The 22,715-nt window shown below is 43.7% G+C and overlaps 1 protein-coding gene across 10 annotated transcripts in view; it reads right to left on the bottom strand.

Annotated features, from left to right (window-relative positions):
- Positions 1-22,715, bottom strand: part of CELF4 (CUGBP Elav-like family member 4) — a 698,573-nt gene that overhangs the window by 43,761 nt on the left and 632,097 nt on the right. For 2 of the 10 annotated variants that reach the window (XM_066180884.1, XM_066180885.1), the window contains exons 8-12: positions 21,706-21,855; positions 10,541-10,621; positions 9,457-9,522; positions 7,730-7,810; positions 1,349-1,492 (exon numbers count right to left, since the gene is read on the bottom strand). In XM_066180884.1, coding sequence (XP_066036981.1) covers positions 1,349-1,492; positions 7,730-7,810; positions 9,457-9,522; positions 10,541-10,621; positions 21,706-21,855 — 522 coding nt within the window. The remainder of the gene's footprint in view (positions 1-1,348; positions 1,493-7,729; positions 7,811-9,456; positions 9,523-10,540; positions 10,622-21,705; positions 21,856-22,715) is intronic. The other 8 variants (XM_066180886.1, XM_066180889.1, XM_066180891.1 and 5 more) reach the window with 4 other exon arrangements.

Genomic DNA, 22,715 nt, shown 5'->3' with positions numbered 1-22,715 from the left:
CTGTGTTCCTCTCATCAGGAGTCAGGGTTCCTTCAAATAAAAGGGAAAACAGCCTGTTCAGACCCTCTGTGGATGGGCAGGAGAAACTGTGCATAGAGAAAGGGCACAAAACTCTTGAACTGCTCTCTGACATGCACCATGAGTAGCAAGGGATGAGGTAGGAGATTTGGAAGGTGGCCTGTTTGGGAGGGGAAAGGGGAAGGCAGCATGGAAAGAAAGCATAGTGTGGAGATTGAGAGTGGTTTTAGAATCAAATGAAAACTCCAATGAGTCTTAACTCTGGAAGTTTGCCTGAGAGACAGAATCCAGATTAGCTGCAAGTAATAGGAAGAGAAAGCAATGGTTTGTTCTATTGCACTCCCCAGGGAGGGTCTGCAAGAGGTGCAGGACAGCAGAGAATCAAAAATTACAGATCCCATTGGTGGACACATGGCTGTGGGAGATCCTCTGTCCACCAGGTGTGATGGGATCAAATGTGGCAGGGTCCTCACGCTGTCACACTGCCAAAGGGGACCCTTAACAGCCCAACTTTGCAAAAGGTAGTATCCCAGTGAGAGCCCATACGTATATCACTCCATGGCTGTTGGCTGGCTGAGCCCTCCCAGTGTGGGTATGGCTCAGGGTGTCACTGCCTGGTGCTCTTTCTCTGCTCTAGCTGGTGGGGTGGAGCCAGCAGTGAGGCCAGAGCTGTGTGAGCCAGGTGCAGCTTTCAAACCCAGTCTCTTAGAACAGCCTCTCAGCGCAGGCACAGGGTTACCTTGGCCTACCTGTATCTGCTGGGGTGCTGCCTCAGGTCCAGAGGTCAGAACATGTCTGAATGTGATCTACCAAGTAGCCATCACCCCCCAGAAGACCAGGGTCTCAGCAGGTGCTCAGCCTTTACCCCCTTGCAGTCTAATGCATCACAGATGCAAGAAAGCTGCCCCCACAGCTCTGTCTTCCCTTCAATCCCAGGACCTGTTTCTCCTTTTCCTTAGGTACAGAAATACTCCTGCAACATGATTCCTTTGCTGATTTTGTAATTTCACCTATGCCCAGCCCCCTGCATTTTGCTTCAGGAACTTTAGTCTTTTCTGCACCCTCCCCATCTCCCTTTACAAGGGGAATATTTTTTGACCACACCAGTGTCTGCAGCATCTTGCTGAGATGCCAAACCTTGACCTCTAAGCAGCACACACACTTTGAGCATGAGACAATCAGGAGAGAAAGAAGGAAGGGGGAAAGTACTGACAGGAGTAAGTTGAGAGAAATCATAAAGCTTAAGCAGAAAGAAAGCAGTTTGAAAGGTAAAGTATTCAGAGAAAGCCCTTTCCTGGATGAATCTAATTGTTTTGTTATCTTTACCCACCAAAGCATTTACTTTGGTTTGTCGCCCGATCCACAAACACTTTCGAGGAGATGACATTACCGAAAGGCAGGAACATCTGCATCAGCTCAGCATCCCCAAACTCCTGGGGCAGATGGTAGATAAACAGGTTACAGCCCTCTGGTCCTATCAAGAGAAAAAGAAGACCCATGAATGAAGAGAAATGGGATACGAGAAAGCACACAGTGGAGATTTACTTTGGCATCTTCTCTCTCTGACTGGTGAACTGGTGAGTGGTCACGTTAGGAAGCAGCCTGTAGATTCTCAGAGGAATGGACAAAGTAGAAGACCAGGAACTCAAAAAGTCACCTAGAGGCTATGGTAACTTCAAGAGCTTTCCCAGGACACCAGGACAAAATCTAGAGAGAGAGGAATGCACCAGCACATGTGGCCATGGAAAGAACAGAATGGAGGAATAAGAAAACAAAGAATGAAAGAATACGTTTCATAGATTTTATTTGTTCCTCATAATCTTATTTAATCTGTAGAATTTTCGATGACCCACAGTATCCCTTGTCTCTTCTCAGTGTCTGCATACAGAAGTTTCATTATCCTTCTTGAATCTGTGTGATGACAATAACATCACACAAATGATGATAATAGGCAGAAAGATATGCACAAACCCATAGGCTCATCTTGTTTTGTAGAATTTTACATTCATATCCCCAGCTTGACTCAGCCTGAAGACTCCCCCGGATCTGGACAGTTAGGCCATGTCCTCCATTCTAGAGCATTCTGCAGGAGAGATTTTAGGTGGATTTAAATCCAAATTACTAGACAAGAGGGATTGGCTTTTTTTGCCTCAACCCTGTAACATATACTCTTACCGATTTCAGAGGGTGTTTTGGAAAACATTCAGAGAGGTGTCTTTAGCTGGAATACGAGATAAAAGTAGAGACCCTCAAAAATATTCTGTTGAAACTGTATTTTGGGACATAAGAGGGCAAACCTGCCTTGTGTTGAATAGCCTAGAATATACCTTTTCAACCTGACTTTTATTTTCATGCATGTTGTCCTTGAGCAACAGTCAAAAAGGTGTGTCCAAGTGGTTTTGTTAAAAAAATTAAACATTTAAAACCTTTGCAGTCTTCAGTAGCAGAAAACTGTAGTTTGATGAGACAGGGATTTTTTTTTTTTAATTGTTTTATTTCTAAAGGAACTTCCAGCTGCTGCCCAGCTCTGCACTGACCTCAACAGGTAACTCCAGCTCTGCTTGACCCAGAGGGGTCCAGATGAAAGGGATACATTGTGTGCCCTTTGCCAAAAGGGTTAGAGGTCAGAGAGAAGGAAGGTTTCCTCCTTTTCCCTAGCCCATGTGCCTACAACCCTGTGACCTGATTCAGTCAACTTTCCCCTTTTTACATCTGGGGCACAGTGTGGGGAAGGAAAGGGTTTTTTAATACTCTCATTTTCTTCATCAAGGCATAATTACAGTGTCATAACACAGCAAATTACAACTTTGCCTTTCCTGTTAGGGAGAGGAGTTTGCCTAGATGCTCCCACCTTTTATTACCCATTACTCATCCCCCTGGCTGGCAAGAGAGGTACAGTGAAGTCAGGATTCTGGCAGATGCCCATTTAAAGCTCATTAAAATTCCTGGGCCTCAGCATGATTGAAGTCACAGGCTCTCCACATTTCCTTTTGGATTAATGGAAAATGAAACCCTAATGAATAATTGCTAAGCACAATTTTCCCCACTAATTTGCTAAAAGGACTGTCATGAAGGAACAGCTGATCCTTTGCATCTTGTGCATTTCCTAAAGGTCATGAGGATGGTAACAGGGTTTCTTCCAAATGGGGGGGATAGTGGTATGGTGAGATAATTAACTAATTAGGCACCCGGTCATCTGGTTAGCCAAATTACTTTTGAACCTCAGTGGCCCATAATCAGGCTCCCCTACTTCATGCCAAGCTTTTTTCAGCTTTCCCCCACCTCCCGTCTGCCTCCTCTTTAGTCTTCTCACTGAGCAACTATCATTTTTCCAATCCTTGCTGCCATCCATTTCCACACAATACAGAGTTATTGGCATAATAAGCTAGATATGAAACAGTCTGAAAGTGTTAAACAAACACCAACCCCCTTAGGTGTCTGTTAAAATTGAGAAAATTCTGCCCAGGAGCAGACCACGGTCCAGAATAACAGGGTAAAAATTCATTCCTTCATCTGAATGTGCCCCAGAGCACTTCTGCTGTGGGATTTGAGATCCACATTATAATAAAATGGGTAGAATTTTGGCTTTGCTGCAGTTGGTGGCAAAATTCCCACTGACATCACCAGAGCCAGCAGTTTGCACTGTATAGCTGGCCAATTCTTTCAAAAATACCAGCTGTATTTCCTGGGGTCTTGGATGTGTTGTGCATGAGTAGGGATTCTGTGTGTTTGTGCTGAGAAACACCTACCAAGGCATAAGGCAGACCAGGAGGCACACAAGTTTAACTATACCACCTTTAGCCTGGATTCAAGGAGAGAAGAACCCTTAGTTCACCTTCAAATCAACTTTTCCTCACATGACTCAGAGACTGAGAGGAAGAGACCAGGGAGGGTGTGAAAAAGCAGGGACCATTCTCGAAGACCAGCTTATCTCTAAAATGTGCCTGTGCTGTGGCTTCCCCTACTGACTCAGACATTCAAGGCCAAACTCACTTTGCTTCCAGCTACAGAGGGGTTTTCCTCAACTTTCAGTGCTGAAAATTTCACTTGCTTTTGAGAAAAAATAAAAAAGCCAAAAATGGATTTTTTTATTTGTTTTGTCACCCCCAATCATGAAATTTCTGCCTTTAGAATTTAACAAGCATTTTTTTTTTTTGTTAAATCTCTCTGCAAATAACATGCTACAATCACAGCCCTTGATAAAGAACTCACAAAATAAGATCTGTCTGCTTCAGCCCTCCTAGCTTTTTTTGGATATGTTTTCACCTGAATCAAGTTAATTTGGGCACTCCATAGAAGGCTACGTGCTTGTGTGTATGGCTGTCTTGCTGTACACTTAAGTATATTTTTCAGAAACCAAAGACAAGTTCATAAGGAAGAAATTCTTTACTATGAAGGTGATGAGGCTCTGGAACAGGTTACCCAGAGAAGCTGTGGATGCCCCATTCCTGGTAGTGTTCAAGGCTGGGGAGGATGGAGCTCTGAGCAACCTGATCTAGTGGAAGGTGTCCCTGTCCATAGCAAGGGGTTGGAACTAGAGGGTCTTAAAGATCCCTTCCAACCCAAACAATTTTATGATCCCATTTTTTGTTCATCTCAGAATGCTTTAAAAATCTTAGTTCTCAGAGCACAAATGCAATGAGTTCTAAGGGGCTTGCTCAGGATACTGAGAGAATAGAATAGAAAAATAGCTGATATGGAAGAATCTTAATGAAGAGTCGAACTCTCTTTTTGGAGAAAAAGTTCTTGTTTCGCGCAGAGTTAATGGATTATTGGAGATCACTACGCTTGGAAACTCAGGGCTGAATAAAATAACAAAATTATTTACATCAGGCTTTATTTTGTTTTCAAACGGGTTGTAGTGTAGCTTGAAATAACCCCCATGACACATCATCAGAAAAAATGAATTTCATTTCAACACTGATGTCTGCCATGGCTCTTGGTTTTATGACATGTATACGTTTTATGACATAAATATATTTCTCTTTATTTATACACAAGAAGAAGAGTTAGCCTTGATTTGGACAAAAAAGTAAGAAAAGCTTTAAGGACTGCAAAGTTTATGGTTGTTCTGTAGATTACAGCCAAACTATGTTGCATAATGGAAAAACCAGTGACTGAGGGCACAGAATGACTTGGTTGGTTCGGCTTGGCTGGATCTGAGCTGATCCGTTGTTAAGCCATTGCTCTGCCCATGCTCCTCACGCTTGAGCCCATTGTCAGTTTCTTAGCACAGGGACAGCTGCAGACTCAGCCTCTCCCTACGTGCCCACATTCAACATAAGTGAACTCCATATACCTGTTCTGATATCAGCTATCCATCATAGATTCCCAGCACTGGGAGGCAATGTTGAGAGGAAAGGCTATGATGAGGCTTGTTTTCCAACAGTAATTAAAACTGGGCTAACCCATGAGGTTGTATGAAGTCAGGCTGCAGCACTTTGGCTAGTCGCACACCTCACCTTTACAGCAAGCACTCAGGGGATGGAATTTCATTGCCTCTTCTGCTTGCCCAGAGTGTTTGAGCACAGCATGGATAAGAGTTGCCAACTTGTACCAAGAAATTTTACTTCCTAGTTTCAGAAACTACATCAATATGAGTAATACCATACAAACTAAAAGTTATCTCCAAGTTTTGTGCGGTTGACATGGCCTGAATCAAGATTTTATCTTAAGCTTTGATAGTTTTGGATGACTTCCACCCTTTGCACCCTGTCAGCTGCTGGCAGCCTCAGCGCTCATGTGGAAGTAATGACTCATTTCTACAGGAATGTTGCAGCAGCAAAATGTCCCCAGGCTTGTTATCCAACTGGGATCCAGGAGTGGAGAGCTAAGATTGTCATTAACAATGTGATCACTGGTGTTATTGTGGTGATAGGGCTTGTTCATTAACGAATCAATGTTTCTGCACATCCTTGCAAACCTAAAATACTCTTCTCAGCACTGAGCACTATTGTTATTATTGAGTTCCCTCTCACTGTGTTTTCATGTTAAAGGTTAAAAATGCTTAAAGGTCATGACCCTCTAAAGAGGACCATTGTGCTTTACAGAATATTCCTCTAGCAAGAAGCAGAGAAAGACACAGCCTCTCAGCACTGCAGAAAAATGAGGAACACTGGGAAGGGCAACCTGCATTGGAGTGGTGGCTCATCTCATACTGCTGCACCCCAACCATCCTCATTCTCAATGCCAGCTGCTTATAGGAAGGAGCAGAGTTATGCGATAACTTGTCCACTGGGTGACACTCACTCCTAACCCACAGAGACACACCATGCCTTGTGAACACAGGGGTCTACAGGCAGAGGGTCTTCAAAGCGTGCACCACAGCCTTCCCCTGCTTCTGGTGGTTCCTGGCACAGCGCTTTGCTGAGCAATGATCTGCTTGCCATTTTGTCCTGTGCTTAATCTAGCCCCAGTAAGTAATAAAAAGCAAAGTCCTTCAGCATGGGGGAAACATCACTGTAATGATACGATAGGTCTGTGCATCTGTTCTCACAGCAGGGACATGTACTAGAGCTAATCAGGAGCTGGAAGTTGTGTTCCCCAGGAAATTCTGACATAGGAAAAAATTAATTCCAAATTAGATGGAAATGATGACATTTCTAATTTTCTTACAAAATGAGATTTCTCCCCCAAAGTAGTTTTAGATCATCAGAATGTTTTAGTTTGATGGTGCAATTTAGATTAATTTCATTCTGACTCTTACACTGTATTAAAATATTAAATGTAATTACATACATATAATAACACATATAATAGAGAATATGTCTGAATTAGTGATCTAATAGAGGATAAAATTTAAAATGTAACTATTTGAAATGAGAGTTGCTAAGCTGGAGCACCTGACTTTAATGTCTCACTCAGGCAAGCAGCCCCCTCCTTCTTGTCAAAAGGGAGCAGTGGACTCCTTGGAGGACAACTGGAATGGAACCACACAAGTGGGTTGCCTCTGAGGATTCCACTCCTCCTCCCCACTAACTGTAAAGGAAATGTTACATGCCGCAGTCTTCTCTCAAGGCATTTACATGCGAAAATGGTAGATTCACCTCTCCTTACTCTTCATGTCTTCTGTGAGGCCATCCAGTCCTGTGAAGTAGATTACCCAGGCAACTCTCATAGTTATTGCAAAGAAATAAGAATTTTTACTGCATGTTTTTTTCTCATCCTGCTATAGGGATTGTGCTCTACAAGGTCTGATTGATGTTTCCTGATTATCGGTGGAGGCTGAAAGGCTGAAAGGACTAGATCAGCTACTCTAAATAGCAACTCCTTGTTCTCTAAACAGCAGGTGTCTGAAATGATGTTACTGGCTTTCAATGAAGGGCCACTAGTGCTTTGTTTCCCATTAAGCTCTTTATTCCAATACAATTTCATTTTTATCTGCATTCCTGTTGTTTGTCTCGAACAGAGGCCCCCATTGGATGTTAATGGCTGTGTTGCTAGCTGGTCTTTCCATCTCCCACGCACACCAGCATGCTTTCCTCCCTGGGGACTGAAGAGATCCCATCAGCCATTCCCCACATGGATGGTCCACCATAGTACAGTTGGTCACTGTGACACCATGCCACTTATGGAAATGGAGAAAAACTCAGTGAACCAGGCATTCAAAGCAAGTGGATGTTTAGTGGAGGCTCTAGGTGCATGAGGAGGGGAACCAGTGAGGTGGGGATGGCTCTCTGGGGTCACAAAGGAGGACATCACTTTTACTCACCTTCTCTTTGTTGCTGTGGGATCATGGGAGGTGGCTGTGGGAACGCTTGGCTAATCTGGCCATAAGCAGCAGGATAAGCAGCTAAAGGGGAGAGAAAGGGAAAAAAGAAAGAAAGACAGATTTCAGTGCTGGGAAGCAAGGAACTTTCACTCCAAACCACCACACCAAGCTAGAAGTGGGCTTTGGCCCTGACTTTTGGCTCTGTGAAGGGCCAGTTCATGCAACCTGAGGTGTGGCATAAGAGCCATGGTCGTGCACCAGGAGATGCCACAGGGCCTGAAGCATCCTCCCTTCCTCCCTCCAGCCTTATCAGCAGTGACACTCAGGGCAGCCATGCAGTGTAAATGGGGGGATCTGCTGAGACCACTCCCAACAGAGATGTGCAACCATTCCTGACAGAAACACATTCACTGATGAGCTCAGCGCAGAGATGCCCACACTGACAGCCGCACACAGAGCACGTGCATGCCTTTCCCCCACCTCATCTCTGGCACCCTGATTAACTCCCATGCTCATAAAAACAGTTCACATGTATGTTTCCCCCTTCATGTGCCCACAGGCTGTATAGACACAGTTGCAGGTACACTCCCAGATATACATTTTCTTTCATGCCTGTAGAGACTTCCTCTCTCACACACAAACACAGTGGAAACAGTGAGCAGCAATTAAACAATTTTCCCCATCTCAGCTCCCCCACCAAGCGAACAAGGGGAGCCATTGACTACCACAGATGGTAGATGTTGTGCCTTGCTGCTAAAAATAAAGAGTATGGGTCGCCTGCAAGACCAGAGAGAAGAGGATAGGGGCCGTGAGTGTGCAGAGGGGTTAATTAACAGCTCAAAGGGTTGAGTTGCTTCCCATCTATCAAACCTCACAAGCAATAAATGACAATAACTAAAACACCGGCAAATGAAGCCCTACATGGAGAATTAAATTAAGTTTCCAGATACAGCGCTGACACGAGATAATAGCTATTCCTCAGCAGGAACCTATGATTGCTCCAGTTACCACAGGAAATAATGACTTTGGGGTGGCAGCTTCCTTGCAACGTTGGCCATGGACACCTCGTGAGGGAAGGCTGAACACGGCAGGGTCGTGGTCTGCACCAGGTCACTTTGGCTGGTGTCAGTCCATCAACTGCAAAGGAGCTGCTCTGCACACAGGGCAGCACGAGTGAAGGCTGACCCACAGAGAGCTGTGGTGAAATCTGCTGGGGAGCAGGGGGATGTCTGAATAGCTCTTAAGTAAGGCTCAGACTGACTGAGTGGGGCATGGCCAGCAGACACACCCTAAAAAATGGGTGTGTGCAGGCATTTCATATCCTGCCAGGCACCGGCAGCAGTGGCTCTACAGGGTCTGGCTGCCTATCTTCCCTCTTTGCTGCAGCACTCAGGAGACCTGTTTTAAAAAGTGGCCTCCAAAGCAATGGCCTGATTTTGCACTTGCGCACTGTGCTAAGGCAGACCAGACACAGTTCTGTTGATGAAACTTCACTGAGGTGCAGGCCTGTAGGAGCCTTTCCATGGGAAAGGGAGGAGGTTGCCTCTTTTGTAAGAGAAGACCCTGGATGTCTTGATGCTTGTGCAAATTGAATCAGGGAGTCTGTGGCCCCCACCTTGTCCCTGTATCAGTAAAAACCTCCCTTCCCTCAGCCCCCTGAGGTGTGTTCAGAGGGTAATGGCTTTAGAGAAGAAAAAGGTTTATTGGGAGAAAGTGTTAATACTAACGACCTGCGTACTGCTGCACTCCAGCGTAGGCTTGCTGCAAGGGGTCTGCTGCAGTGGGGCTCTGTGCTGTGGAGACACAAGAGAGACAAGGAATTAAGGTGTTAAAACATAATAGGCACACTCCCCTTATCTTTTATCATCAATATGTGTTATGAAACAGACAGACCCAGGGACTGAGGGTTGAAGAGGAGGAGCTCACTTGCCCTATGAACAGGAATGCAGAGAACCCCCCAGGATAGCTAAGAGGGTTCTGTTCCCCAGCCATCACCCTGTGAGACCTTGGAGCAGAGGACAAATAAACCTCCCTCCTCATTTCCCAAGCTTAAATTATGGATCTGCACTGATCATGCAGATTTTTGGCACTAATCAACCCCAAAGAACCCTCATCTTAAGCCAGGACTAATACTGTGCTAGGTGCTGTGCAAACCCAGATCTCAGTGACAGCTACAGTCACATGAAACTTTCAATCAGAGCAGAAAACAACAGGGGCATAGCAGGAGGAAGGAGAAGAGAACAAAGCAATGGTTCCTGTCATCCCCACATCCCTTCGAAGGACTGTGTTGCTGTCAGGCAGCCCCCAGTGAGAGAGAAGAAGCTGCATGGAGGGGAGGGGGACACCACTTATCTGCTCCAGGGAGGATGCTGTGAATCTCTGCATAAGGCATGTAGTCTCTTGCTGGCTTCAAAGTGTATTTTCTCTCTTTACGAGTGTGCATTCCTCCCCACTAAAACTGTTTATTTTTGTGAAACTTTGAAGTCTTGCTCAAATACAACCAAAGCTAGTTAAGAATTTTTTTTCCTTTTTCTCCTTTGGTTGATAGGGAGGAAACAGAGAGAGAAACGTGTTGGGTAAGCTCTTTCCTTATCTGCATTAATACAAAAATTTAAAGCAAAGTTTGGGTAAACCTCCAGTCCAAATGTCATCTTGGCCCTAATATTTCACTTCTTGTTATGAGTTTAATTTGTATTTATTGGGACTACACAGTTCTACATTTATGCAGTCCCTCCAACCTATTCCTTGTAGGATGAATCCCTTAGGGAACTGCCACTTTCCCACATCCATCCCACCTTTTTTCCTTCTTACCCGCACAGAGGTGTGGCTGGAGGCAAGGCTTGGAGGATGCAAAGGTGGGGGCCTCTTGGAAGGAAATCTGGTGCCATACACCTATCCAAGGAAAGACACTGACTGTATGGCAAAGTGTGGGGGAGGTTGTCATACGTGAGTATTACATACCCAAGGAACATGGATAAAGTGTTTTCTTACAAATAGAAATACCAGCTTGAAACTTAACTTTAAAGATCACCATTGGTCATGATGGAAACTTGCAAGGTCTTGCACTTTTCTCCCAGAATACAAGGAGGAATGGTGAAACGACCAAATTTGAGGTGGCAAACCCAATTAGCTGGCTAAGGCTTGGGAGCTCGTGTTCATTATGGATATTACTGGATCATGTGGACTTTGAGGTTGGGGTAGTCATGGGAAGAAACAAGCGGGATGCCAGTCTTAGCTTGGAATGGTTTCCTAGCTGACTTTCGGCAAGTCCCTCTATATGTGTGTATGTGAAATGGGAAAGCACTGTCTAGCTGTAAGGATTTTCATTTTTTACAAAATGGTGCAAGGACAATACATTAACACCTGTGGAGGTCAGTGGAAGGTAGAGATTCTACACTACATTTTTAAAGAGTAGTTTTTTCAGGAAAATAATGGAGGTAATGTTTGGAAAATACATTTTTTTTTACTTACTACTTTCTTTTTGAAGAAGAAACCAACTGAAGTTTATGCTTTTTAACCGCTGTTTAAAACTGTTTTCCTCAAAAAACAGAATATTGATCATATTGCTCCACAGGAGACTGAATAGCTATGAAAAGTTGAGTAATACATCAGTTCCCTCACCCCTTTAGGAGAATGGATCACAATAACTTAGACCCTTCAAGTCCTGTTATGTAGAAGATATCTCCTGTGAAGGGTGAGAGACCTTAGGTAAGAGAAGCAAATCTTTATAACTATGGTTTTGCAGAGTGCAGTGAAGGAAAGGATCTGCCATCTCTGCCCCAAAGGCAACTGTACTTACATTGCACAGAAGAAGAAATTGTCTCTGGTGCTCAGGAAATGCAATTACAATATTTCATTCCTCCCCAGATGAAGCTGATTTGGACATGATTGTTCTCCCCCTGACCTGCTGATGATTAGCAATGGCTGGCACTTCACTGACACAGGAGAACTCACTAAGCAGGACCTGTCTGACTGTGGTCCTTTCCTTCATTCCTTGCCTTATCTAGAAGTGCCTAACCTCCCAGCTATAGCTGAGTCTATCTTCTGGACATGACAGGACCATCTGGCTCACTGCAGAGCTGCTCTGCTTATCCCACCTGTGGATATCTCACCCACCTTTGGAACCGTACTTTGACCATCAGAACTGAGTATCCCCCACCTTTAAGATTAAGTATTAGAACTGGGTAAATACTTCATTTAAAGTATTAAAGTGTTTGAGATAACAGGCCATGAAATGCAGTCTTTCTGCCTTTCACACACACTAAAGCTTTCAGAGTTCATTATTTTCCTAAGTATTAATGACTTGCCATCTAGGGTAATATCTAACTGAGTGTTTCTCACAAAGCTGCCTTGTAAGCCAGGTCATGCATGGGGTTTCCACTTGGCTCACAGCACATGCAAGACAGTGGGAGAGCTCTGATTTGGTTTCAGTTAGCTTTGCTCCAACCTGGAAATCACTTCCTCATGGGAAAAGAATATGCTAAGTATCTGTTCTAACACACAGGTCCCTAACTGACCCAACCGTTCCTGAATGCTCTTGAAAGGAGAGTTGAAAGCACCCCTGGGAAGGCAGCAACTCCTGGCTTGGGGCTCTGTTTTATTTGTAGTCTCATACCCTGCCTTGGCCATTTGGGAAAAGCCAAAGTTGTGGTGAGTCACAACCAGGAGGAATTTAACTTGGCACCTCTTAAAACTGATGACCTCTGCTAACTGAAAAACTTGCCTTCCTCAGCTTGAAGACTGTGTTTACTCAGCAAATAAAGATGTGACTTCAGCACAGTGGACATGTCCGTGCTGTCCAACACGGCCTATGAAGATGCAGGGACACAGACTTCAGAGCTGGCTGGACACCGTGGTGGGAAGCCAAGGCTTCTTGGGCACCCACGAGCACATCCTCATGCTGCTGCTCCCCTTGCCCGATGAATAAGACCTAGAGAAAGGCATAACTGCCTGTGCTCTCCGCACAGATGAAACCAACAGCTATTATTGATCTAGAAATCTCAAGACATGGATTAGACATTTGAGGAAGTTGTGGCCATGCTGTCTTCTGCAAAGTGACAGCTCTCTTACATATTAATGACCTATAAGGAGTTCATCAAGGGCTCAGATATATGAGGAGCTCACAATTCAGAGTGAACCTACTACAGGGGTTAGGTGTGGCTGTAGCCCACCACTTGCTAAAATTCAAAAGTGATTTGGAGTATTTTCTGTATCTCAGCACAAGGAGACTATCAGGTAGGGTTGCTTTATTCCTCCAAAAGGTACACATAACTTCACAGGGTGGCCTTCACATAGATCATTGGTGGGAGAGTTAACCTTCCTCAGTCACCCTTTCTCCCCATCCAGTTTACCAGTCTTCTTTGATACTGAACATATTAGTGGAACACAAACATACAGGGCTGGGAAAACACCTCAGCTCCTCTGTGTGCTGTCTGTGCCAGGGTGCAAGCCCACAGTGGCACACAAGGTAAGTTGGTGTGTAAGGGCTGGTAAGAGCTATAGATGAGAGACACGGATATCATAGAGCACCTTGCAGCAGCTTTTGGACCAGCACCAGTATGTCTCTAAGTTGTATCATCATCCAAAGACCTTGGATGTGTTGACTGTGCAAATGAGCCTTGGGAGAACATCCGAAACAGATATCCTTGTGGCCAGACCCATGGAGGTGTCATGTCCAACAGACAGACATTTCTGAGATTAAAGGTGTTGCAATGTAAATTCTGAGGATCAGCTGGTGAAGGGAAAAAAAAGCATAGAGGCTCCTGAGAGGCCAGAGGATAACTATCCATCACGTTAGCCCCACTGAAGTCCCGGTGGCCTTGCTGCTTTCCAGGAGCTGAGGATCTGGCCTTGCCAGGGCAAACTAAAGGTGTACTGTGAAAACAGATGCTAATAGTAACTTCATTTGGCAGCTCAGGGCAAGAGCCTTATCCCTGGACATCTCCTCTATATTAATTTGATCATTTCCATATCTCCACGGGAAAAATCCTGCTCAGATACAATTGTATCTTTGCAAGACAATTCTGGCCAAGATGCCACAAGGTGACCATGGCAGATAACCTTCCATAAACCTGGAGACATAAAACAAGCCAATGACCTACTATATGGCCATAAATATAAATTTAACGAAGGCAGCACTTATTCATTAGGCAGAAGTCAAGAAATAACTCCCAAGTCCTTCAAAGAAAGTAGATCAGTTAATGTCACTTTTCAAATCCTCTGCCTGATGCCAAAAACTGAGGATGATTTCCCAAGACAGCATGAAATACAAGTGCTTTAAAATTAACACCAGGAAACTTTCTTACTCCTGATATATCTCTAGATTGAAATTCAACTTTTTAAAGGGGCTTTCAGTTAGTGTTGGGCCTGACATTTAGCTTTTGTCAGAGAATGAATGGATGGAGGTGGCAGAATGGAGCATGCTGTTAAAAATAAATAAAATTGGTTTAAATTATATTCTACAAAAAATCCTTCCTGAGGTGTCAGTAGCCTGACTCCAGTGTCTGTTGAAGACAAGCTGTTATTGGGTGCCCCAAGTGAAAATGCTTGCAGGGGACAGGCTGGAGTGTGCTGCGGTACTCAGCGGTGTAAATCAGGAGGATCTGCATAGGAGTGAGTGGGCTGGTGAGGAAAAAGGATGGTAGTTACAGCCTGAGCCAGCAAGAGGCCTTCATATGCCCTCAGTGGACTATGGGACAGCGTCCTTGTCCCAGCTCAGGTAAGAGAAAGCCAATGTGGTCTGCTGTCTGAAACCAGAGGAGTCCAGTACTTCTGAAAGACAAAAGCAGAACCTGGCACATTTTTGGCCCTTAACATGGCTTGTGATTTCACTTTGGTGGAATGAGTGATCTTATTCCTATGTGATATTCTCTCCACTCCTTGCTTCTGACTATCTGCGCATTTTGTGACTGACATGCTCAATTCAATCTATTTCACTCTACTTTGCACAGATGCTTCCTATATAGGTCTGAAACAGCATGTTATGAGCCGGATCCTCAGCTTTGTGTTCTGAATCACCTATTCATTCCTCTTACTGCCTTGGGGGTATTCTACACCTCTCCTAGGAGTTGCAGCTTGGCTACTATCCCCTTTGGGAAGATGGTTGGGGGAGGAGGACAATCAAAGTGAGGTTGTGCTGGGGGGGTAATAACATGACAGGAAAAAAAAAATCTATGTGAAGGCCAGGATTAAAATAAATAAATAACTGAGTGGGAGGGCTCTATTCACCTTCTCCTTAAATCCAATTTAAATCACTCTCTACAGCCCTAATCTATATCCATAATTATATCATTTCGTACAACAAGCTTGCGAGAGGTCTTAAGAAATTTATGTAGATTAAAATTCATAGGTGCCATAGTACAGATTCCATATTATTAAGATTGATTAGGACAGCTGATGCTGTGATTAAAGAAGGCAGCGCTTACTGTTGTAATTAATTAGGTATTCAGACACAACAATAACTGCAATAACAGAAAGAATGTGCTGATCTGCTAGAAAACAGAGGCTGATCCTGTGTTTTATAGTCTCATTTTGCCATTTAGGGGTGGACACCACTCAGCTAAAGACATGCTGTCCCTCTGTCTCTTCTCCTACATGTCAAAAGAGCAAAGAAATCTAGGGTTTTGTACCCTCTGCTTCATTCTGTTAATCGGAAATAGTCCTTTTGGTAGCATCTGCAGCTATTGTATGTGCTTGTTTGGGACAACATATGGACCTACTCTAAAATTCATATAGTTCAGTCATAGAAACCAGGATTATCTTTATTATCTTTTTAATAGCCCCACCTCCAAGCCCCATCCCTTATCAGGTTCCTTTGAGATGAAGGCTGAGTGAAAACATGACAGGAGATGTGTCTGGCAATGAAGAACTTCTAGGTAACAAAGCAAGAAAGACACAGATGACTCAGAAAGGCAGACAGGTGGACATGGCTAGTCGTGGTGACAAACATTCAACAGCAAAGTCAGGACCAGACTTCCCTCTCTTTGCCAAAGGCCATAATCACATAAGTCAGGGTCAGATTTTAAAATCTCTTAAGGCACTCTAAGTGAATATTTTGGGGGAGCTTAGTTTAAGTCATTGAAAATAAAGCTCAAGGTCTTAACTCACATAGATGCTACTAAAGACATCAGCACAGAGTCTGATTTGTGTTTACACCTTCTTCCAGATAGAGGAGAAAACACTTTTGCTCTGAAAAGGCTCACACAACTGCCTTAAACAACCTCATCCATTACAGCTCCAGCATGGTCCTTGGAAGTACATGGCATCATTAAAGTGGCTAGACTACAATTGAAGATGGCAACTTGTTTTTATATTTTCAATGAGTACATTTCTTCACTTGTTTATTTTACCTGTAAAACGTGGTTTATGGCACATGGCAGATTGTTACAAATGGGTCAAATAAATGCTTCCTAGTCATAATGAAGTCTCAGGTGCTCACTGTTGCAGTTCTGGAACTGCTGATAAAAAATATGAACAGGAAATCTCTCACCTGGAGATTTAGGGTGGACAAACAATACAGAACTGGAGATTTCTTGTAGTGAGGAACTTAGCCTCAGGGTAGCTGAGCCGGGCATGTTTCTAGGCCATAATGTATGTCTGGACCAAATGCTGTGGGGTTTAGTTTTCATCGTGGACCTTCTACAGGTGCAGGCAGGTCACTCTTTTTCTTTTCTCCCAATTCACCTCCTCTCTAAACTCTTCTTGTCTAACACCTTTTAGGCCTGAAATATCAGGGTAGACATTGGGGTGTGGGAAGGCAGTCCTCTCCTCTACCTGCCCTTGTGAAGCCCTGCCCTTGCTCAGTGCCACTGGATGGTTCCTGCCGTGGTCAGGACTGACACTGGACTCATTGGTCTGGAGCAGCAGCCTGTCCATTAGCAGCACTGCTAATTAGCAAACTGATGGATAAGGCTGTCATAGCCGCATGCTAGCAACTACTCCCCTGCAAAATTAACTTGGGTAATGATAATAATTACAGATGGATTCTGAGTGCTGTCTCTGCTGGCAGTGGGTGAAATTGGTGACTGCCTGATACCTCTTTGTTGGGCCAAGGAAAATGAATTGATGATCTTGGTTCAGTTACAAAGACATGAGTTACTATAGAACAGGACTTCCCCTGTGAGGCACACCTTTACTGCCTGTCTCAGTGGTGACTTGGAAAAAATGTGGGTATAAAAGCTTGGCTGCCCATTTGTACTGACAGCTAGTCCTCACGAGGGAGGGCTAGACCCTGAACAGGGTATGAAAAGGAGATTGTTGTCTCGCTAGCCCAGACGTACCCACTGTGTGCTAAAGGGGAGTGGTGGTGGAGAAACTAGTGCTGGGTCTGCAGAGGAATGATAGAGCCAGTCCTGCACGTGGTGACCAGTCAGAAACAGAACCACTGTACCTGAAAATAGTAAATGAGGTGACACACTTTTAATGGATTACAAGGAACTGAGGGGACTTAGCTTTTTTTCCCCCTCAGCAACCTGAATCCAGACAAAATGCACTTATTCAGAGTCATAGAATATCCTGATTGGGAAGGAATCCATAAGGATCATCAAAATCCTGCACAGGGGAACCCCAAGAGTCACACCAGGTGCCTGAGAGCATTGTCCAAATACTTCTTGACCCTGTCAGGCTTGGTGCTATGACTGTTTTCCTAGGGAGTCTGTTCTAGTGTCCAACCACCCTCTGGGTGAAGAACCTTTTGCTGATATCCAACTTGAATCTCCTCTGACACAACTTCAGGCCATTCCCTCAGGTTCTTTTACTGCTCACCAGAGGAGAGACCAGTGCCTGCCCCTCTGTGTCCCTTTGTGAGGAAGTTATTGAAGAACTCAGGATCCATGAAAGCATTCCCCATCTAAGGCTCCACAAAGCTGCCAAACTGCTGGGCCATCTCTGGCTCTGGTCAAGCTGGGCATCCTTTGGCCCAGGAGGAGTGAGGGGGATGTAAGGTGCTATATGGTGTATTTCCACTTCTTTCTGTTCTCTCTGGGCACATCACTGGACAGATTACTGAGCAGCCCTCACTTTCCTAGGAGCTGTGCTTTCAGTTCTCTCATTTCACTGATTCTTTGACAGCCATCCCTTCTCTCTGTTGTTTGCTACCCTTTGATCTCATGATTTTCTCATCTCTCCCTCCCATTCTCTTGCCAAAAAGGCTTTATCTTTGGAGTGAGGATTTTGTCTAGGTCCTCACAATGCAATACAACAGGGCAGGACCTGTTAGCAGAGAGCAGAATTTTGATGATGTGAGAGACAGCAGAAGCCAGTGCAGATGGTGTCTACTGTTACTGTACACCACACATGGTTACAAGAGAGGCTCTGGGCTCTGTGTGGCTAAGAAGCTTTGGTGGAAGAGTGCAATCCCTGCTACTGTGACTAATGTGGAAATGGCAAACGCTCTTGTGCTGCTGCAAAGTGACTCACAAGATCATAGCACAACAGATTATGCTCTTTGTCCCCACTATATGTTGTGACACATTGCCATGTTCAATAGCTCTGCAAACGGAAAGATTAAAGGGCAGGAATTAATACACAAAAAGGTCAAATCTCCAAAGGGGCTCAGACTAGTGGAAGGAGAAATACTTATTGCCTTGTTATTCACTCTGTGGCAAAAATTGCATTCAGGCATTTTGTACTGTCTGATCTTGGATAAGGTGAGACCCTGGCTTGCAAAGGTTATGACTGAAAGGAATGGTTTTCTAGTGCCCCTGCATGGATCCATAGCCTGACCACATTAACAGAGAAAGCTAGTCCCTGCAGGGACAGATGCTGTGATCAAAGCCCTGGCAAGTAGGAATGTTCAATTATTCTGGTCTTTGCCACAAAGCCATGGACAGTTTGGTAATCCGACTGAAATGATACCATGTACATCCCTTCTCCAGTCAAAGGGAATCTTGAAAAAAGAACAGGGGAAGACAGAGAAAAAAGAGTGAAATCACAGACTAAATACAATTACGCAATATAGACTTATTTTTATAAGGACTGTGATATTTTTTATGCAGCATCAAAAATAATGGTCAGAAAGGTGAACATGTAGAAAAACTGCACAATTAAAGGAATTTAATAGGGTCTGAATGATATAGATGTCATGCCTCTAGTGACGTTCATTGTCCTGTTTTGCTATTTTCAGGCAACAAAGAACATTCTGTTACAGGCTGTAATAGTGTGAACCCAAATTTGAGGGTTTTTTTGTGGAGTATGAAAGAGTATCTGAAAGCAAAATTCAGAATTTAAACAATATATGGCAAGTCATAATCATAGCAAGACTATGATCATGTACATAATACAGCAGCAGTCTTAATCACTTTCAGAGTGAGAGATACACCATAAAAGAAAGTTGTTTGGAAGATGCTGAATTTGGATGGGGACTGTCATGATCTTCACTTTTCTATAGTGTTAGTGCAATTGCCTGTTCAGCTGTAATATTTCATTTCTACTCTTGCATTTAGAGACAGAGCCATCCAGAACCACAGGGCAGTAAGAGATGCAATAGAGGAGAGTGAGAAAAATCCCATAATAATGGAACAAGCTACCCAATGATGAAAATTTCTTTCTAACCCCAAGCAATTAGTGGCTGGATTATACCATAAAACATGAAGTTTTGTGTCCTATCTACATTTTTATCCAGTCTAATATGGTTGTGGATGTTCTCATTACCCATATAAATGTCTAATCCTTTTTTTTTTTTTTTTTTTTTTTTTTTTTTTTTTTTTTTTTTAATGCTGCAAAGCTCCAGGACTGAAGAAAGCCTGTGGCAAGGAGGAGAGGTTTGGAGAGTGCATAAATGCTCATGAGAAGGAACACAATTAGATGGAGAAAATGCATGATGTAAGCTTTGTGGACTTGCTTTCAGCATTTCAGGGACAGACAAAAGCATAATGAGAGGCAGGTGTTTGACCTGCCACTGCTTCCTTTACACCTCTGGTATACCTTAAGGTGTCACCACATTATGGGGAAGCTGAGCAAAGGGAAAGACAAATATTGCTGAAGTTACCCTGAGACAAATCCAAACTTTACACAGCTCAGACTGTTTGGATGTCAGCTTTACTGGCAGAAGGGTGTCTCTCTGCCTGGAGTGAGAAGGGGCAGGATGACTGTCACCTTTCAGTGTGTCAGCCTGTTGGTGTATGTGCAGGGACTTACTGCAAATTGCTGCCTGAGCAACTCTCTCCGAAATTCAGAGAGATTAAGATTAAGAATCAGATTAAGACAACTGATTTTTATATAACCATTTATATAAACACCTAACTGAGGTATTCTCTAAGTATGGGGATAGTAACAAAAGCTCAAGCCGTTAAGATTCACCTAGAAAGAACATCTTTTCTCTGATATCCACTGTAATGGATCATTGAAATTGACTAAAAGGATCTAAATAAACCAGAAAAAAAAAAAAAAAAGACAGACATACACAGAAATGGATGAATAAACAGAGAAATGATTGACTGGCAAATAGGCAAACTGAAATAAATGGACAGAAGAACAGATGGCCATGTTTATATAACCTTAAAGACAGAATGCTTTCTCAGTGTTGTGATTGAATTCACTGAGAATACTTAGAGCTCTCTGCAGTCTTCTGATAACTCCAAAATCTCCCCAGTCTTTAAGCTGCTACAACACATGTATATGTGCCTCGTTTTGAATACAGTAAGTCCCTTGATTTTAATTCTGCTTAGAGCTGAACTCAGACTCCATCTTTGCAAAGTGTTTGTTGGGAGGAAGATAATTATTTGTCACTACCTAGGTAAGATTTTGGTATTTTTATATTATATAGTATTTTTCCTTGTAGCTCATAAAGTCTTCTATGATGATGAATCTTCTATTTTCAGGACTGGCTAAGATTGTAAGAATTATTTTTTTCTTAGAGTTTTTTGGGGCTTTTTGGCTGGAACATTGAACTCAGTATTTGATTTCCTAACAGACTAGATCAATCTATCAGTTCCCCAGGGTAAAATACTCCTTTGCCAGGTGGTCATTAGGATCAATTAGTAACATTTACTTAGATTTTATTGCTATGATTGTTACCATTAGTATGTGTACAGGAATGGTAAAAAATGTCTTCCTAGAAGAAGTATATTGGAGGAGAGAGTTATCTCAAATCTCAAGGATCTGAAAAAAATGTAGGTGCACATGAAGGAATGGTAAATTCCTGAGTTCTTGTTAATTACAGATTTAGACTGTATGTATATTTGTAAATACAAGTATAGGGGCAGGTGTGTATCTTTTAACCTCCCTCATTCACCTCTGACTGCCAGTGCTTGCAAAATCACTTCTTTAGTCCTGGCATCTTCCAGCTAGGCACAGTGTGAATCCCAGCAGCACTTCTCCTGCAGTGTGTCACCAAAGGGTGACCCTGAGCCCACTCAGAGGCTATATTAATGCGGATTCACTCTCCAGGCCTGGTAAGGCAGCAGGATTTGTGTGCAGCGAGCATTTTGGGGATCAACACCTGCTCCCTGCACACAGGAAGCGAACTTGGGTTAGCGGACATGTGGACCGTTTGCATCATTCTCCCAGAGCCCTTTGGCTGCAGGGGAATTCCAGCAGGAGATACCAGTGCTGGGTGCAAACAGGCTTAGCACAGCTCCTTCAAGGCTAACCTGAAGCAAGACCCTTGGCAGCACTGCGAGGGGATCTGCCAGCATGAACTGCTCAGGAGTCAGAGGTCGATTTTCAGCTGAAGCAAAACATGCTGGTTGTCCTGACTGTTTTCACCAGACATGCTATCCAGCAGATGAGCACTCAAATATTCAGTACACAGTTTTTCCACCTCCAACATGCCCTTGATGTTTGTCATCCAGATTGAACCATTTAACCCTGTAGCTGCATAAGACAGAATACACCAATGCTATAATGAGCCCTGGTGGTGTGAGGAGTAACCCTTCTGAGCCTATGCCACAGACTTTTGTTAGGCAAAGCCTGTGGGTGTGGACAGTATCCCTAGGACTGAGGCAACAGATTGTAGGCACAGGATTGGTCTGGCTTACCTGGATAAGGGTGAATGCCATTAGCAAACACGGCTTCAGCGGCTGGCTGTCCATTAGCCTGCGGTGGGAGGCCGGTGAAACCATTCACCCCAATTGGAGATGGGATGCTAGGCACAGCTGGTGCAGTTATGCCAGGAGGCGTGCTTCCACCTGCAAATGGGGAGGACACAAGGGCAGGGCTGGTGAGTACTGGAAACAACAACTTTGTGGAGAAAACTGCTGACACAACAGCTGTGACCACCACCCGCAAAGAAAAAAAATGAGAAATTAAAAAACTCCCAAGCTGTTGAGCAAATAAACAGACTGCTTGCAGTTGCCCCCCTGTTCAGAAAGCACACAAGAAAAGTTTGAAAAACCTCCAAAAACTCTCAGCCCCAGGTTTCTATCAGATTCCCTTTGGATCTCAGTGGGTGTATCTCATTTCCAGGACTGCTCCATCTGCACTCTCTCATGAATACACTTTTCATGTGCAAACTCATTCTGAACTTTTTCAGCACTAGGGATCCTTAAAAGACTTGTCAAGTTTATTTGTAGCCTGAAGGTAGCCAGTGATACATTTTTTAATGTCACTGTTTGGCCCAAGCTTGACTTCATACTGTTTTAACAGGTATTTCCCAGTGAACGGGGACAAAATTTGGACTAAATTTGTTCCTTTCATTGAATCTTATACTTTCCTTCTTCCCAGTTGCATCCTGTGGGGGACTGTAATGCTGCTATTTCAGAAGAAAAAAAAATTGTCTTTATGTTCTGAGTGGGATCTTGTCACCCACTAGTAGAGAATTCTTAAATTTCTGAGGACAGGATTAAATCTTTCTGCTACCTCACTGTCTTCCTCCTAAATATGTGTAAAATGACTGGACAGTCTGTTCTTCTTGCAGCATGTTCAGGATGATTTCAGGGATCAAAAATGTGTTTTCAATGAGCCTCAAATCATATTTTTCTCTTGCTAGGTGTGCGTGGGAAGGTAAACTATCCTATTTTAACAATATCTTTCTGTGTCAGGGTACACT

This window comes from Chamaea fasciata, unplaced genomic scaffold (assembly GCF_029207755.1).
Source record: "Chamaea fasciata isolate MVZ Bird 193981 ecotype frontalis unplaced genomic scaffold, bChaFas1.0.hap1 SCAF_4, whole genome shotgun sequence".
In the NCBI taxonomy this organism is placed as follows: Eukaryota; Metazoa; Chordata; class Aves; order Passeriformes; family Sylviidae; genus Chamaea; species Chamaea fasciata.
The sequence above is the reverse complement of the archived record's forward strand: the minus strand, read 5'-3'. Positions and strand labels throughout refer to the sequence as shown.